This window comes from Carya illinoinensis, chromosome 4, assembly GCF_018687715.1.
Source record: "Carya illinoinensis cultivar Pawnee chromosome 4, C.illinoinensisPawnee_v1, whole genome shotgun sequence".
In the NCBI taxonomy this organism is placed as follows: Eukaryota; Viridiplantae; Streptophyta; class Magnoliopsida; order Fagales; family Juglandaceae; genus Carya; species Carya illinoinensis.
Genome location: NC_056755.1, coordinates 18569903 through 18588221, shown reverse-complemented (window position 1 = coordinate 18588221; position 18319 = coordinate 18569903). Strand labels below are relative to the sequence as shown.

Sequence of the window (18319 nt, the reverse complement as noted above, 5' to 3'; positions counted from 1 at the left end):
GCTTTGCTAAAGGACAAATTGTACAATGGTAATCATGTGTACATTTATTTAAAGACATATCAGGAATTACTTTAGAAAGCACAAGTAGCCTAGAAAGAGATGGATGCCCTAATCGACTATGCCACAAATGATAAGTGGAATTATGAAAAGAATTTACTCGAGAAGAATGAGGTGAACCAATAGCTGCACTGACTGAAGACTGTTGTAGAATGTAGAGTCCAGCAAGCTTGCTACCCTTCCCAATCATCTTCCATGGGATAAGCCCCTGTATGTAACAAATCTCAGGCATAAAAATGAAACAACAATTCTGATCAGAAGTAAGCTTTGTCACTGAAAGAAGATTATATGTAAAACTAGGCACACATAAAACATCTTTCAATGTCAAGCTTTCTGATAATTGAACAGTACGATACTGCAACATTTGTTCCATTTGGGAATTTAACAAAAGTATTCAAAGCTTTTGTTATAGTAGTAAAAAATTGTGTAGAATGAATTATATGATCAGTAGCACCTGTATCAATGATCCAGGTGCTAGAAAAGGATGGTAATTTCTCACTGTTAATTGAAAAAATGGATGGTAAAAGTGGTTTACCTTAAACAGATGAGAAAGGAATTTCAGAAATGATATTGGCGGCTTGATGATGAGAAGAATCAGTTGCTTGTGGTCTAATTAATGCCAATAGTTGCTGATATTCATCTTGAGAGAAAGACATGCAATTAGAGTCAAAAGGTGTACTCTCAGGTTGGACCAGTACTTGATTGGCTGAAGAAACCTTCCCTCTTGACCTAAAATTCGGAGGATATCTATGCAATTTGTAACACTTATCCACTGTATGGTTCGTCATTCCACAATGAGTACACAACAGTTTTTCCTTTCTAAACTGTTTTCCAGAATTAGGTTTAGAACTTTCAATCCTCTTATTCATGAAGGCCACGTTAGGTTCAAATCCTATTCTCCCCATGGAACTAACCTCCTTTTGTTTCTCTTCTTGTATAATTAAAGAGAACACTTTGGTAATGGATGGTAGGGGTTCTAGCAACAAAATCTGACCCCTAACATGTGTAAAATCATCATTTAGTGCCATAAGGAAACTAATCACATGCTGCCGTTGTTGATATGCAAGAAACAAACGAGTAGCATCACACTTGCAACTCTTATAAGCTCCACAAGTACAATGAGGTATTTGATCATAATTGATCAACTCATCCCAAAGGCATTTAAACTTTCGGTAATAGACACTTACTGAAGTTTGATCTTGAGATAGAGATGAAAGTTCCTTCTGGAGTTGAAATATCCTCGGTTCATTCCCTTGAGAGAACTGATTATTGAGTTCATCCCACATATCCTTCGCAGTGAGTGCGTAAACGACGATTTCTCCAATTTCACAAGAAACAGAGTTGAGAATCCACAATAACACCATGCTATTACAACGATCCCACTTAGAATAGGTTGAATCAGTTTCGTGTGGTTGGATGATGGAGCCATTAACGAAACCAAGCTTATTTTTAGCTTTTAAAGCCATTTCCATGGAACGACGCCAACTATTGTAGTTGTCGCCGGTAAGGAGATTTGAGACGAGAATCGAACCAGGAGAATCTCCATTTTGAAGTTGAAATGGACTGGAATCATCTGTGTTGGAAGAAACAGAGGATTCAGCCATTTGTGTAGCGGAAATGAAGAAAGGGAAGGGAAAATCAAAGAAACCCTAATCCTAATAAGCGACTGATACCATGTGACGATTTCAACTCAAGTTCTCAGAAAACAGAGCACTGGAGAAGACGAAAAGAATTTATTTCATTAATTTGAAACTGTACATGCGTTGGGTTAAGTATTTATACATTGAGTAAAAACTTAACCCAAGGTTAAAGACTATTAAACCAACTAACTGACTTAATTGGTTTAAGACACAAATATACTTACATGTACCTGCTTTATTAAACGGACTAACAGAAAATAAAATAAAATAAAATGAAAATTTTACAATTTACATTATTTACAATACCTGTATTGTACGCAAGCGCCAAGCTGCAGCGTGCCCTTTCACAATTCTTCTTCTTCGATCCCCATACATCGATTGATCTGGCAGTACGTACTAAAATTTTTCAAATCATATCATGCGTCCGTAATTATGTATAAAGCTGCTAATTTTCTACATGCTTTTTATTTTTTATTTTTTGTTTTCCAACTCATTTCATCAGTTTTATAAATATATATATATATATATGTGATCATAGCTCCAAGCATCCCAGCTTTTTGACCAGCTATGCCACGCAATATGCATGCATCTTTTGCTTGCTAATTCTCACAATTTAAAACGTGCACGATGTTTTTTTATGGATCGATATTTATTATTTGATGAGCAGCAAGTGAAGTTATAATTTCGTGGTGGGTTTAGATATTGAGAAGTATTTGAGATATGTTATGAATAATAATAAAAAAATAAGTGAAAAGTAATAATAAAATAATAAATAATAAATAATAATAAAAAATAGATAAAAAATAATAATAAATTAATTAATAATAAAATATATTAAAAAGTATTAATAATGTATTCTCAACACCCAACCACACTTAAAAAGAGAGAGAGAGAACATTTAACAAGCGGCGTTTCTGCAAATTATATCTAGAAGAATATTTATAAAGGTATTCAAATTTGGGCAGCAGTCAAATTTAAAAAATAAAAAATAAAACCCACAATTTATCTCTCCAACTACTTCTAGTACTACTGGTCGTACCAAACTCTTTCATTCCTTGATCAGCTTTTGATTTCCAAGTGGTCTAACCTGGTTGTGTTCGGGGGCTCGATGATCTCAAATTACTTCGTTTTTATTTATAAATAATTAATTATTATTTTATTATTATTTCCGGATGATTTAAATACTCTTAATATTTAAATATACCCTAAGTTAAGTTTTATTTGAACTACAAGACTACATGCATATATAAAAATTGTGTGAAAATTTTGCCTCCATATAATTAATGTGGGACGTAATTAAAGAAATGGGTGACTTGTACGTCATGTCTAAGTTCAATAGTTCATGCACTGATGCACAAATTATTTATACCCCATGATTTTGTAAGGCCATCATAATTTTTACTCCATTAATTTCTAAAGTATGGTGGCTGGGATTCCTTTTTTTTTTTGTATGAGGAGAAAAGTTACAACTATGACCAAATATATTTTTAAGAAAATTTTCAGATCACACTACAACAAATCTACTTATTTGTAGCTAGTTATTTTATGAAAAAATGATTACTTTTTGCTAAAATGTGTTTGTTTTAGTCACAAATATTCATTCTTGTCATAATTAATCGATAACAAATTTTCGCTTTTCTCGTAGTGTTATAATCAACTGTTACATTTGGAGCTTCATTATTACACAAAATTTCTTTGTGATCGGTATGGCCTCAACTACTATTATATCTCTACAGACAAGCAGTTTAAGAGATAGCACTATGCCCAAAATAGATACTCATACCCTAACACTCTAAACCGTGGCAGAACTAGCAATTTTTTTTAGGAGACCAAATTTTCTAGTGTGCGATGCATTCAAATTCAAAACTCTTAAAAGCGTATATATAAAATTAGATCTTGATAATTTGTAATGTACACGTAGAAATAAAATTATAAAAATATAACATCTTAATATATGTTTCAAATTTTTGACAATAATATTTCATAAAATAATATTCATTCTTTATTATTTTTATATTGAAACATTGAAATATTTAAAATTTATTTGTTTCATATAAACTATCAAGTGATCTTTGTGAATGTTGTCTTTCATTCTAGTATATAAGTTAGTTTATTAAGTTTCATATAAAGTATAGATATTTTCGTGTCATATTAAGTATATAATATTATAATATAGACCTTAAATAAGTTTTTTCTTACTCAATGAAGTCTAGAGAATAAAACATTTCAACTATTTTCCATATAGATTACTAATTTGAAATGATTTTTCTTGTATTTTTATTTTAGATTTTATATTAAGAAGCATAGTATTATATAACAAAAAACTTTGGGATCCATATTAATAAGTTTATTATTTCTCATAAACTTAATTTTAATTTAATTTTGGTGAGTCGACTACACTCTTGAAAATAAATAACATATAAAAATTATACAAGATTCTAAGATTATAGGAAAAAAATCAAAGAGACATTTCTAAATACATTAAAATTTTGTAAAACATATGGAGATTATAAATTTTTTTTTGGGGGGGGGGGGGGAGAGGAATTTTTTATATTTATAAAATTATGATTAAAAACTAGGGTATATTTTGATTATTCAAAAACTTTTGAGGGGCCATGGTCCCCCCTTATATACATGTAAGTCCGCCGCTGCCTCCAAATGAGGAAAGGACTTAATCTCTATGGACAAAACGTCTAAAATTTTTATTATTATTATTTAACTAAACAAAAGGAAACAACAGTAAAAGCAGAAAGATAAATATGAAAATATTGAAGAACTCTTACCAGACTCGAGCCCTGCTAAAGTCATTCCTATCACGTAGGAGTCGGATATGCGATCCTGTGATCAAGTAGTTACGTTGAAGTAGTTAAGCTTCAGCTATTTTATCTCATGCAAACAAATGTTTAATTTTTGAATACTTGATGAAGAGTCTAACCGCATGCTTTCTGTTATCAGCTATGTATATATATATACACCTCGGTGTACGTTTAAGAGAGATACGAAAAACACTTTTCATTTACTGTCTTCATCTTAGATTTCTACATGGTATCAGCTTCAGCCGTTTGACCAACGTCCTTCCATATCCTCTCCTTCTTCCACTATGTCCAACCACTCTTCCTCTGTTACTCCTTCTCTTATCACCCCACCAACCATTAATGTCACCAAACTGTCCCGTGAGAATTACCATATCTAGAAAGCTCAACTCATTCCTTTCTTCCGTGGCCAGGGTCTCTTCGGTTATCTTGATGGCACCACCCTCATTCCCTCTCCAACCGTTACTGTTACTAACCCAGACTCCACTGCCAATTCTCTTATTTCTAATCCCCTCTATGACCACTGGCTCCGGCAAGATGCCATTGTTCTTGCCGTTCTTTTCTCCACCATTACCGAAACCATTCTGGTTCAAATTGTTTCCCACACCACATTTGCCAGTGTTTGGCAAGCCCTTGAAACTTCCTTCTCATCTCAATCATGAGCACGTACCATTCAATTACGTACTGACCTTGCCAATGCACATAAATGTGCTCTTTCTTCTAGTGATTATTTCATGCAAATTAAACGCTACGCTGATGAATTGGCCATTGCTGGGCACTCCCTTACATGTGACGAAATCGTCACCTATCTCCTTGCTGGTCTCGGTCATGATTATGACCCTTTCGTTACTACCATTTCAGCTCGCAAAGACCCTATTACGCTAGAGGAAGTTTATTTTCTTCTTCTCACTACCAAGTCTTGTTGCTCTCATCATAATCAACCGTTGCAACATGCATCTGTCAATGTTGCTACTCGACAGTCTCCACAAAATTTTTCCCGTGGTCGTAATGGCTCACGCGGCAGGGGGCGAGGCTTTCGTGGAAATTTTCAACACTATCCTTCTTCTGGTCGTGGTTCCTCCCCTCGTGATGCTGTGATTTGTCAAGTATGTGGTAAATCGGGACACTCAGCCAAAAAGTGCTTTCACAGGTTTGACATTACATACTCTGCCGATTCTGATCAGCGCAATCCCCTGGCTTTGGTTGCCTCTAGCTCCTTCCCATCTGAACCTGCTTGGCACCCTGACACCGGTGCCACCCATCACCTTACCAACGACATCACCAACCTCAATCTAAGGAGTGAACATTATGATGGTCCTGATCAAATTCATGTAGGCAATGGTGCAGGTTTGCAAATTTTGAAAATTGGTTCTTCTTCCATTTCTACTTCTGCCAAACCTTTCATATTAAATCAAGTTCTCCTTGTTCCTGACATTCAAAAAAATCTTGTTTCTGTCCAACAGTTCTGTAGAGACAATAACGTTTATTTTGAGTTTCATCATAATTTTTTTGATATCAAGGATTACTCGGGGAGCCTCCTTCATCGCGGGTTGTTTAAAGACAGCTTATATTCCTTTTCCAGCTCTACGCAATCCATCCATCCTCGTTGTTTCTCGGCAGTTCGTGCTCCATATACCTTGTGGCATCAACGTCTCGGTCACGTGTCTACTCCTGTTGTCAAACAAGCTGTCTCCACTTTCACTCTTCCATTCTCCAATAAAGAAATTCCAGTCTGCTCGGATTGTCAACATGCTAAAAGCAGTGCTCTTCCTTTTCGTTCACTTCATCATTCCTCACAGTTTCCTCTTGATTTAATATATAGTGATGTATGGGGGCCAGCCTCAGTTATTTCCAACTCTGGTTGCCGTTATTATGTGTCCTTTTTAGATGATTGCACTAAATTTCTGTGGCTCTTTCCACTCAAGTTAAAATATGATGTAGAGACTATTTTCCTCCAATTTCAATCTTATGTTGAACGCCTTTTTGAGCGTAAAATAAAAATGTTTCAATCAGATTGGGGCGGTGAGTTTCGCAAATTAACAACTCATTTCAAAACCGCTGGTATTCAACATCGCATTGCTTGTCCGCATACTCATCAACAAATGGGTGCGATTGAACGCCGCCATCGACAAATTGTTGAGGTTGGTTTATCACTCCTCTCCCATTTCAGTTTACCACAACATTTCTGGGAAGATGCTTTTCTCACAGCCGTTTATTTGATAAATCGGCTCCCTACGCCTATCTTACAGAATAAATCTCCCTATCAACTTGTTTATCACACTCCACTTGACTATCACTTTCTTAAAGTCTTCGGTTGATGCCTTGCTTAAAAATCAAACGTGGGAGTTAGTTCCTCCTAATCTGCATGCAAATGTCGTGGGTTGCCGGTGGATTTTTAAAATCAAAAGGCGTGCCGATGGAGCTGTTGAACGCTATAAAGCACGACTCGTGGCCAAGGGCAATCATCAGCAACACGGGGTTGATTTTCATGAGACATACAGTCCCGTAATTAAACCTGCAACTATTCACCTTGTCCTATCCATTACTGTTTCTAGAGGCTGGTGTCTTCGGCAGATCGACATCCAAAATGCATTTTTACATGGTTCCATTCACGGAGAGGTTTTTATGATTCAACCTCCAGGTTTTCAACACCCTCAGTACCCTAATTATTTGTGTCGGCTTAAAAAATCCTTGTATGGTCTACGTCAAGCTCCTCAGCAATGGTTTTCTCGACTAGCAGATGCTCTGTTCAAGCTTGGCTTTGTTGATAGTAAAGCTGATTCTTCATTATTCATCTATCGCTCTCAATGCCAAATTATCTTCTTTCTCATTTACGTAGATGACATAATTATTACAGGCTCCGATACTCAGTTAGTCAATCACGTAATCACTGCTTTACACAAGGAATTCGCAGTAAAAGATCTGGGTAATTTATCTTTCTTTCTGGGCGTCGAAGATTTATCCTCTGCTGATGGTATTTACTTAACTCAGCGTAAATATATAGTCGAGCTACTGAAACGGTCAAGAATGGATAAATGTAAACTGTGTGTAACACCTATCTCAACTACTTCGCATCTCTCAATCAGTGATGAAGGTGATTTTGAAGATCCATTTTTGTATAGAAGCATCGTTGGTGTAATACCCTAGTCTTACTACGTGAGTCTTTACGTCATTTTATTTTATTTCTTAAGTTAAACATGTTCATGTAAAGATTTTTATTATTTCATTTTAGATGGGTGTGTTTTTATTTTTTCTTTTTATGTGGGTTGTTAAAATAAATTAAGTACATGATTTTTAAGGCCTAATAGATGAAGAAATTCATTTTTAAACCCATCGGTCTACACCTAATAAATGAAGAAATTCATTTTCACACACATCGGTCTACACCTAATAGATGAAGAAATTCATTTTCAAACCCATCGGTCTACACCTAATAGATGAAGAAATTCATCTTCAAACCCATCGGTCTACATCTAATAGATGAAGAAATTCATCTTCAAACTCATCGGTCTACACCTAATAGATGAAGAAATTCATTTTCAAACCCATCGGTCTACACCTAACAAATGAAGAACAAGTCTTCTTCATCTCTCTTCCATACTAGCCAACTCCACTTCTCTCTTTTCTTCTCCTCTTCAAGAAATCAATCCTCTCACTTTCTTTAAGCTTTGGACCTTCACTTGACCTCTTGAAAGAATCTAAGAGCTTAAGGTAAATTGTTTAAGATGATTTTATGTGATTTTCGAAGCTAACTAAATTGTTTAGTTTATGTTTTGATGTTATGTTATATATATCTACATATATGCTCTGTTTTAAGGGATTAAGTATTTATATGGGAATGTTTTGATGTTATATTTTATATATATACATATATATACTCTGTTTTAAGGGATTAAGTATTTATATGGGGATGTTTTGATGTTATATTTTATATATATACATATATACTCTGTTTTAAGGGATTAAGTATTTATATGGGGATGTTTTGATGTTATGTTTTGTATATCTACATATATGTTCTATTTTAAGGGATTAATTATATATATAGGGCTGTTTTGATGTTGTGTTTTGTATATATATATAATTATGCTCTGTTTTAAGTGATTAAATGCATATATGAAGCTATTTTGATGTTATGTTAACTAAATTAATTATCTTCTTATGTTACTCTTGTAAGAATTTGTCGAGATGGTAGTTATTTGAAGTAACATTAAGGGTAGAAAACGACGTTAGATTTATAATATTTTAGCCATCGTTAAAAAGGGAATCTAAAGGATGTTAGATGAGTTTTAACACACTTGTTATTTATTGGATTAGGATTTTCTAAAGTTAAAGGAATTTCAGCGGATCGAGGTAAGTAGCTATGACCATGCGTCCACGCCAAGTTCTCTTATGGAAGAATATATCTCTATCTCTTTCCAAATGTTCTTCTAATTAAAGAATAAATGGGTTTATATTATGTACAAGCCTTTCTTGGTAGCCCCTGTTAAGTATCCTATCGATTATAATTGATTGTATGTGTATATGGTAATGCATGCATGTAGATCCTAAGTCATGAAATTTTTTTATACATGCTTCTTAAAATAACTAAGATTTTATTTATATGTAAGCATGACATAAAATGTTATTTTCCAAAATAAAAGCATATTCATCGGACTAAGGAAGATATGGAAAATGTTGATTTCAAAGAAAGAAAATAAATGAATTAATGTATGAAAGTATGTAATGGCCACATGAGAGGAAATGATATCAAAGAAATGGGCAGATTGCAATGCTGGGTAAGTAGTACTGGCAGTGCACCCAGTGCTGCTCCCTGACAGAAAGGGGTTCCTAACCTGTGGCCACGGGTGGAATCCAGGTCCAACAGGACCGCTAACCCCAACACACGGGGCGTAATAGTGTGTTGGCCACAAGAAAGTGAAAGATTAAATGAAGTGTATGCATGAAGATATGAGATATAAGTATGTATGAAAATAAGAAATAAAGATTTTGCTTGAAAGTATGAAGTGAGTATATGCATGATAGTAAGAAGTAAGTGTATGCATGATGTTATAAAGAAAGTATATGTATGGAAGTATTGTCAAAATTAGTATTGGTTTATGGATGCATGTTTTCAAAAGAAAGTACTATATGCTTATTAAGTTAACAACATGGTGTACTACTTACTGAGTATTAAACTCACTTTGTGTTTATGTTTTAAACGTCCAGGTACAGATGAATCTACTGAGGAGCTGAGTATTTCTGAGGAGGGAGAGGCCGATGTTTAGTAGTCCCTGGGTAGTTTGGTTTCTTCTATGATGATATATGTTTCTTATGTTTTAATAATGGACCCCACATGGGGATATTTTATTGAGTTAACTTCTAGACAAGATACCTTCGGGTATAAGGTACATAGTGGGGTAATGGAAACCCTCATGCTTTAAGTTAGTTTTCTTTTGTAATGACTAAAGGGATTGAGTCTTTTTTTGTTTAAAGTAGTTATCTTAAATAAATGGATGACGGACTCTGAGAGTCCTTTGTAAAGGAATATAAAGGTATGTCTATTAGATGTTTATTTCAGTTAGAAATTAGAATTTATGCATGATGCGTTCGAATCGTCACGCATTATCTTTAAAAAAATAATAATAAATAATAATAATAATAATAATAATAATAATAATAACAATATGAGCATTCATTTAGAACTAAATTTACTGTTATAATAGGAAAAAAAAAAAGAACAAGTACGGGATCACGGTCTCGCTCTTGTTAGGGTGGGGTTGTGACAGTTGGAGGGTTACAGTATTTGTCATTCACGCGTCCTGATATTGCTTATTCAGTTCATCGGGTTAGCAAATTTATGCATCAACCGAAAATAACACATTGGCAGCATGTAAAAAGAATTCTCAGATTTTTAAAACACACAGTTTCACATGGACTCCTTATTTCACGTAACTCTTCAACTCAGTTTCAAGCCTTTTCGGATGCCAACTGGGCAGGTGATCGTGATAATTGACGGTCTGTGGGATCTTACTGCATCTTTCTCGGCAACAATTTAGTCTCGTGGCGATGTAAGCAACAAAGTACAGTGGCCCGAAGTAGCACTGAGGCAGAGTACAAAGCCCTTGCCGATGCTGCTGCTGAACTCCAATGGCTGCAATCTCTTATACACGAACTTGGTCTTCATTTGGACACTCCACCCGTGCTCTGGTGTGATAACATTGGCGCAACCTATCTGAGTGCCAACCCTGTGTTTCACGCACGAACCAAACACATTGAAATAGACTATCATTTCGTGCGTAATCTTGTCGCAACTAACAAGCTTCAAGTTCGTCTAATCTCCAGCCAAGATCAGCTCGCTGACCTCCTCACCAAACCATTGGCAGCTTCTCGGTTTAAGTTGTTAAGTTCCAATCTTAGCGTCCGAGATCTTCCCCTGCAATTGAGGGGGCGTATTGAAGAACTCTTACCAGACTTGAGCCCTGCTAAAGTCATTCCTATCACGTAGGAGTCGGATATGCGATCCTGTGATCAAGTAGTTACGTTGAAGTAGTTAAGCTTCAGCTATTTTATCTCATGCAAACAAATGTTTAATTTTTGAATACTTGATGAAGAGCCTAACCGCATGCTTTCTGTTATCAGCTATGTATATATATACACCTCGGTGTACGTTTAAGAGAGATACGAAAAACACTTTTCATTTACTGTCTTCATCTTAGATTTCTACAGAAAATGACAAATTATAATCTAAATCTACTTTTATAGATTTTGAAATCAGCCATAAAAGTCAAATCTGAAAGATTTGATAATAGGAGAAGTTATCGGAAGGGGTGATCCGATGATTTGCCACTATATTTTTAATGATAGGCCTAAGAAGCTTATTATGCTGCTTGTATTTCATAAGAAATGTTAAAGGAATGTAGATTTATCTTTCCAATCTTAAAGAAAAAAAATTAAAGAAAGAAGGAAAATAAGGAAAGATGAAAAGGTAGATAAAAAAGGAATGATTTGCAAGAAGCATTTGAAAATTTTATGAGAGGTTGAGAGCAGAGCGACAGAAGGGCCTGGAATTTGAAACTAAACTAGCCGGATATGATCGAAAAACGCGACGCAAATTAATTTGTTCAGTTTTACATAATTAACTTATTATTTGCTAAGAAAAATCCAAAGTACTAAAACCAGTTATCGTGCGTTTGTCGTTTTGGACTGATTCTAGAAGTACTACAATTAATTATCTTGCGTTAATCGTTTTTGACTGAGTCTAGAAGCACTACAATTTATCTTGCGTTTGTCGTTCATTGACTGATTCTAGAAGTACTAAATTAATTTAGTCGAGTTTGGTCCGTCCTCGCTGGGAGAATGGAGATCTCTAGGCTGCTGTAACCATCTAACATTAATTATTTCCAAATTCTGATTGATTGGGATGGGGAGAAAGAAATTTCGGCCATTTGGCTGATTAGAAATCCTACTCCCACAAAGTGCAAAATTTTATTTTTTATTTTTTATATTTACATAGTAATTAAAGTAGTGTTTTTAATAATATTTTAATTTTTTTATTTTTAAAAAATATTAAAAAATATATGAGAAAAAAATTTACACTTGACAAGATGGCAGTCGGAATATCTCATGTGTGGTTGTAAAGTCACTCTTAAATTGCATTTAGATGTTGAGTTGAAGTGAGTTAAACTGAGTACTTTATGAATATTAATGAATGTAATAAATAGAGTGAATTATGTAGGATCTATCGAAAATGAGTTTCAATATGTGTAAATGTTAAGATGAATTTAATAATATTTATAAAAAATTAAAAAAAATTATGAATTTCACGTATAAAGATGTATTGAATTAAAAAAGATTATAAATCTCACATGTAATAAAATTTTAAGTTAATATAAATTTAATAATTTAAAATTTAGATATTTAAATCAAGATGAGCTGCATGCATGCTTCGCCTCCATCAACACGTACGGTAAGTGCAAAATTCATATTTAACACACTAATTATTAATTCTCATCTACATACGAAATCATCCTATACTTTCATTCCCTTTTTTATTTATTTATTTATTTTTATTATTTTACATTTCAGAACAATAATTCCCTAAAGTAAACTATGTTTATCACAAAAATTTAAACCGATACGAAGATATATATTTTTATTTGAAAAATTTTATCTAATATATTATCATTACACTTTTATTTCATTAAGTAATATGTGATATATAGAATTATTCTTTTATTATTTATATTAGAGAAATGTTATTTTTAGTTATATATTGCGTAAGTGTCGCATATTATTTTTAAAAATGTAAATAAATTTGAGATTTACATGAAAAAATTTATTTTTTAATAATAGATTTCACTCTTTTTCAAATGTAAAACACTAGCTTGTATAATTTATAATTATATCTAACATTATTCATTAAATGAAATAGAGTGTAGAACCATGACTCGAACTCAAAATATTTATTTTAATGCCCTATTAAATCATCACTTATCTCAAAATTTAAGAAAAATTAAAAAATAAATTTTTATTATTTATATTATATATTAATAAAAAAAATCATCTTACCGGTTGCAAATTTCATTGGCTAGCTCCAGCATATATGCCTTGGGCGGAGAAAGAAAATAACACATAAAAAAGATCCATATTTTATAGCGTTAATTAAGAATAAAAAAAATTCTGGCATAGCTCACCAACCCACAGCCACCACGCACTGGCTTGTTGATTTGGCACGCTCGCCATCTGATCATTTTTCCACCATGCATATGAGCCCCGACCCACCGCTCCATTTGGCAATAATTCTAAGAATCATGTGTTTTCCGACGCTTCTAGAAGATCTTTGTTATTTTTATCTTTTTATTATTTTATTATTTTTTTATTTTTACTGAAAACATGGATTTGCCATCGTTTGGTATCGTGAGAATACAGAAGAAGATGACTGAAGGAAGCTCCAAGAAGTTTCCATTATTTTTACAATAAGATAAGATAAAAATATTTTAAAATATTATTTTTTTAATATTTAAAAAAATTAAATTATTTATTTTATCTTATGTAAAAATTAAAATAATAAGATGAAATAAAAATAATTGAAAAAACGAACACGGTGCAAACAAATTCAAAACATCATTACCCATGTTAGCATTAACACAATCTAATGGCATCCCATAAAAAAGTAAATAAAATTTTTATATATAATCATTTTTACGTATATTTTATATACTTTATTAATATAATTATCTATATTATTTTTTTAATATAAAAAATATATTTTAATCAATTAAATTAATAAAAAATATATAAAAATAATTATATATAACAAAACTTAAAAATAAAACCCGACTTTAAATTTTATTGGCATAATCATTGAGCATGTGACCTGACACTATTTTCATTTTGAGATTTTTTTAAAAAGTTTGTGCCTAGAATATTTTTAATAAATTGCTACCGAAACATAAATTTTAAAATTTAAATTTTATAAATTAAATTTTATTATTTATGATTTCGTTTCGTTATATTAATGATATGAGAAATTTATAAATAATAATAAGATAATTTATAAATAATTATGAAATAGTTTGAATTAATATTTTTTATAGATTTGAGAAATGTGAAAGAAGAAATTGAATAAAAAAATTATAATATTAAAAGAGAAGTAATAATTAGATGAAAAATTAAATATTTTAAATTGAAAAATATTGTATTTATGATATTTGGAGGAGATGGATGAAATAATTTTAAATGTCTATAAAATTAAATTAGTTTAAGGACTGGTTTGAGCGGTAAAGTATTTACTACTATTTATTATTTTATCATTATTTTTTATATTTTTTTATTATTTTATTTTATTATTTATTATTATTTAATATTTTATTATTATTTTTTAATATTTTATTTACCATCTAAACACAACCTAAATCCGAGGCGAGAGTATACTCTTTGTTTGAGGTTTATTTCATTTTTCTTTGTATCTTACGCAAATGAGGTGAGAATATAACTTTTTCTTTAGGGTTATTTCATATTACTTTCTTTAGGGTTATTTCATATGTCAGACCACGCCTCCTTTTTAGAAAAAATGTAGAAAATGAGTTGAAACGGAATGGGATAAAATAAAAATTAAAAATATTATTAAAATATTCTTTTTATTTTAAAATATAAAAAAAAAATTAAATTATTTATTTAAAATATCTTTTTCAGTAAAATGATATGATATGTTTGGTTACAAAAAAAAAGGAATCCTCTTTACTGATGTGACACGTTAGTATTCTAATCTCTGACGACAAAATACTATTCTCTCAATTATAAAAGCCTCCAACCCGTTCGTTATTCCGTCCTCTCATTCAGCCTTTCGCCACTGCCAACATCTCGACTCTCTCTCCGTCTCCGATTCGCCATTGCCAACAAGCTACTGACACATCTGAAAAAATCAATCTCTCATCTTTTTGGTACGTTTCCCAATCTCTTTCTCTCTCTTCCATCTTTGCGTAAGAGTCTCACAGTACAAACATATACGCACGTCTGTGTCTGTGCATCAGTGTATGTATGTTACAAGGGTCTAACGAGCTCGGATCCGTCTCTGGAATCCTTTGAGATGGCTCTCTCTATCTCTGTTTCGATGGAAACTCTTCTGAAGAAATATTTGGTCGGAGATCAAAGACTCCAACTTGCTTGCTTGTCTGTTATAATAGACTCCAACAAGCAGGCTCTTGAAAGACAATAAAAAACAAAAAGAGAAAAATCAGTCTCTTAAGACGCGAAATTTAGTAGACTGCGACTTTTCATTTCCCTGGAAATTTGTATAGATTCGGTTTAAGCAAAAGGGACCTGGGTTTTTATTGGGTTTGGCAAAAGGAACCCAGAATTCGCTACCTGGGTCTGTGTCGTTTTCTGCTTCCTCTGTCTCTTACTTGAATCTTTCGTTTTATTGTCGATGCTTTTAAGGAGCTCATTTGACTTAAAAAATGGGTGAAATTTCTGCCTTTTTCATCCATCTCGATCAAATACCGTTCTTTTAAAAAAAAAACAAAAACAGCTTGCTCGAAGCTCGTGTCTGCTTGAAGACGAATGTTGCTTACCCTATTGTCTATTTCCAAGGAGAGTTTAGATGCAGTTTTAGAACTGTTAAAACTCATTTTTATTTGTGGGTCGGCTCTTCCTTATTGTATTTCATCGATGGGAGTTTGATGCTTTTATGTTGGTTCCATGTTGTTTGTGTCATCTGTCTCCTTAATTCTGAATAAAAATTATGGGCATCGAGATAAGGCACTTTTTGAAGTTTATGATTCGCTTCTTGAGGATCTATTTGCTTCGCAAAATAATTAAGCGGGATTCAAATCTAATCCTTATGCCTTGTATTCTTAATTGGGTCATCAGGAAGCTATTTGTCTTTCTTTTTAGTGCATAGTTAAGGAGTTTTGGATCTTATCCTATTAATATTATATTTTCTATTGATTGTCTAAGGTTATTACTTTTAAACACATGATTATAATGGAAGATGTTTGAAACATAATATAATCTTGAGTTTTTATGTTGCCTGCTTTGCTAATTCGTTCTGAGATAGATGTTAAAACGTCGATGATTATGTTGGTTATCCCTCTCTTTCTGAGTCACCTTAAAAACCAGATCTTTATTAGGGATAGACAAGGTGTTAAAGATCTCAGGCCTTTGAAACTTGAATTGGGGTAAGCAGTTAGATGTTAAGCAATTTAGTTTTATGTGGGAAGCTTTCGTGAAGATGTAAGATGAGCTTTTGTTCACCCATTTCCTACCTGCCAACAATTGCCATGTTCTTAATTTACCACAGAAAAGAACATAAGAAGAAGATGATTTTTTGTTCTTCTGTTTTGTGATGGTGTTGGGATATTTTGATGTTTTTAGAAGTTGATTAACACTGCATCGGGCTTCTGGATATGGTTTTTTAATAATCCAAATACTTTTATATTTCGGATTTAAAGTTTTACTGAATCAAGTCTGAATCTTTCTAGAAAGTAATTTCGATTCAATTTCCTGAAGTTGTTTAATATCTTTTATGATTTATATGCTGACATAGGAATGAGATTGGAATAGAAATAGCAAATATGAAATGGGTTTCTAGAAGGACCAGCGGCGATAATTATTTATGTCTCAATCGCTAATACTATGCCACTTATCGTCACATGTAAAAGTCTACTTCGATTATTAAAGAGGGACCCTGGTTATTTATTATTTATTCTAATTTGCCCTTTGGGTGAATGGAATCCTATGTTTCTTTTTTCCCTTTGGCCTGTCTGAGTTGTGTTTGGCTGCTGAGCTATATCTCGTGTCAAGCTCTCTGTCTCTTTGCATCCTTACTAACCGTGTTTTTCTTTTTCCTTTTGTTCTCAGATTTAGAAATCAAAGGAAAACATATTCATAGACAGATAAATGGCTCCAGAGCAGTACTTTGAGGAGGCCTTGTCTCAAAATGACTCATTTGGAGAGGATAAGCCTTCCCTCGAGAAGTGGAAGTCTGTCTCTGATGCACTCGCATATGCTGAAAATAATACCTCGGATGGCTTTGATTGCAACATCTGTCTAGAGACTGTGCAAGATCCAGTGGTGACACTCTGTGGTCACCTGTACTGCTGGCCCTGCATTTACAAATGGCTTCATTTCCAGAGCGAATGTTGTGAAGACCAACAGCAGCAACAGCAACAATGCCCTGTATGCAAAGCTGAGATTTCCCAAACATCCCTAGTCCCACTCTATGGCAAGGGCCAAACTACAAAACGTTCTAAAGGCAAAGCCCCTAGTCTTGGGATAGTCATACCTCGAAGACCTCTTGGTCCTCCCAGTGGGTTTGACACACCAAGATCAACTGGCACATACCAAGCTCAGCAATTTTCCCAGGAAAATTATTCGTATCAAGCACAACAATACCACCCCAACTCAGGCCATTACAATACTATTTCGATGCTCAGCCCAGCCGATGCAGGTGTGTTTGGAGAAATGGTGTATGCAAGGGTGTTTAAAAACACCCTAACAAATGTATATACATATCCAAATTCATACCATCTTTCAGGGAGCAGCAGTCCAAGAGTCAGACGGCGTGTAATGCAGGCTTCTAAGTCGCTCAACAGAATCTGTTTTTTCCTCTTCTGTTTCTCCATCTTGTGTCTTCTTTCGTTCTGAATCTCTGTTCCTATTGTACACCGTTAAAAAGATTATGAGTTTTCGAGATGATGGATATTTAATTTCCAGGGCTGTGATTGTATGTAATTATTATTATTTTTCACAACTACGGCTATATGTAAGAGAAGAATCTTTTTACAATACTTTTGTGAGCACTACTTTAAATTAATGTTATTTATGTAGAACTTGAAATTTAAAATATAATAGCTGTAATCGCGTTACGTTTCTCACTTGTGGAGTTCGTGGCGCATTAGTTTTCTCATTTTGGTGATGCTGATCTTCTATATTTCTTGGTCGGCTTTTATTGTCTTTGGAGTTATCTTCTGAGTCGAAATTAAAGGCTATTCTGTAGAAGAAACGTGGCTCAGCGGCGGATTCAACACAACATTCATGACTACATTGTTTATAATTCGGATCGTATTTTCATGCGGTTCATGTCATAACAGATCGAATGATGGGTGTTGTTTTCGTCATTTACGTGTCTAACTTCACTTTGAACTAATAATAGATAGCTAAGACCTTGCTCTCACAAATGAATCACATGTTGGAGGCCAATCCTCACAACTACTACTTGCTTATAATTTACATAAACTCATTTTATATGTATATCATTACTTTTGACTGTAATTATTGACTCCTCCTTTTCTTTTTTCTTTTTTTAGGAAATAGAATTTCAAGATT

At 33.3% G+C, this 18319-nt stretch overlaps 2 protein-coding genes and 1 long non-coding RNA gene across 3 annotated transcripts; 2 read left to right on the top strand and 1 right to left on the bottom strand.

Annotated features, from left to right (window-relative positions):
* Nucleotides 1-593: 593 nt before the first annotated feature.
* Nucleotides 594-1661, bottom strand: LOC122306322. Its single transcript, XM_043118754.1, has one exon. The coding sequence runs from the start codon at nucleotides 1659-1661 to the stop codon at nucleotides 594-596; it is 1068 nt and encodes a 355-aa protein (XP_042974688.1).
* Nucleotides 1662-8159: 6498 nt separating this feature from the next.
* Nucleotides 8160-9974, top strand: LOC122308172. Its single transcript, XR_006241942.1, has 3 exons — nucleotides 8160-8221; nucleotides 8828-8863; nucleotides 9719-9974. It is a non-coding gene; the product is annotated as an uncharacterized LOC122308172 (long non-coding RNA).
* Nucleotides 9975-14780: 4806 nt separating this feature from the next.
* Nucleotides 14781-17837, top strand: LOC122307970 (E3 ubiquitin-protein ligase RMA1H1-like). Its single transcript, XM_043121104.1, has 2 exons — nucleotides 14781-14934; nucleotides 16853-17837. Exon 2 carries the CDS (start codon nucleotides 16892-16894, stop codon nucleotides 17636-17638), a length of 747 nt encoding a protein of 248 aa, XP_042977038.1. The 5' UTR covers nucleotides 14781-14934; nucleotides 16853-16891; the 3' UTR covers nucleotides 17639-17837.
* Nucleotides 17838-18319: the final 482 nt, after the last annotated feature.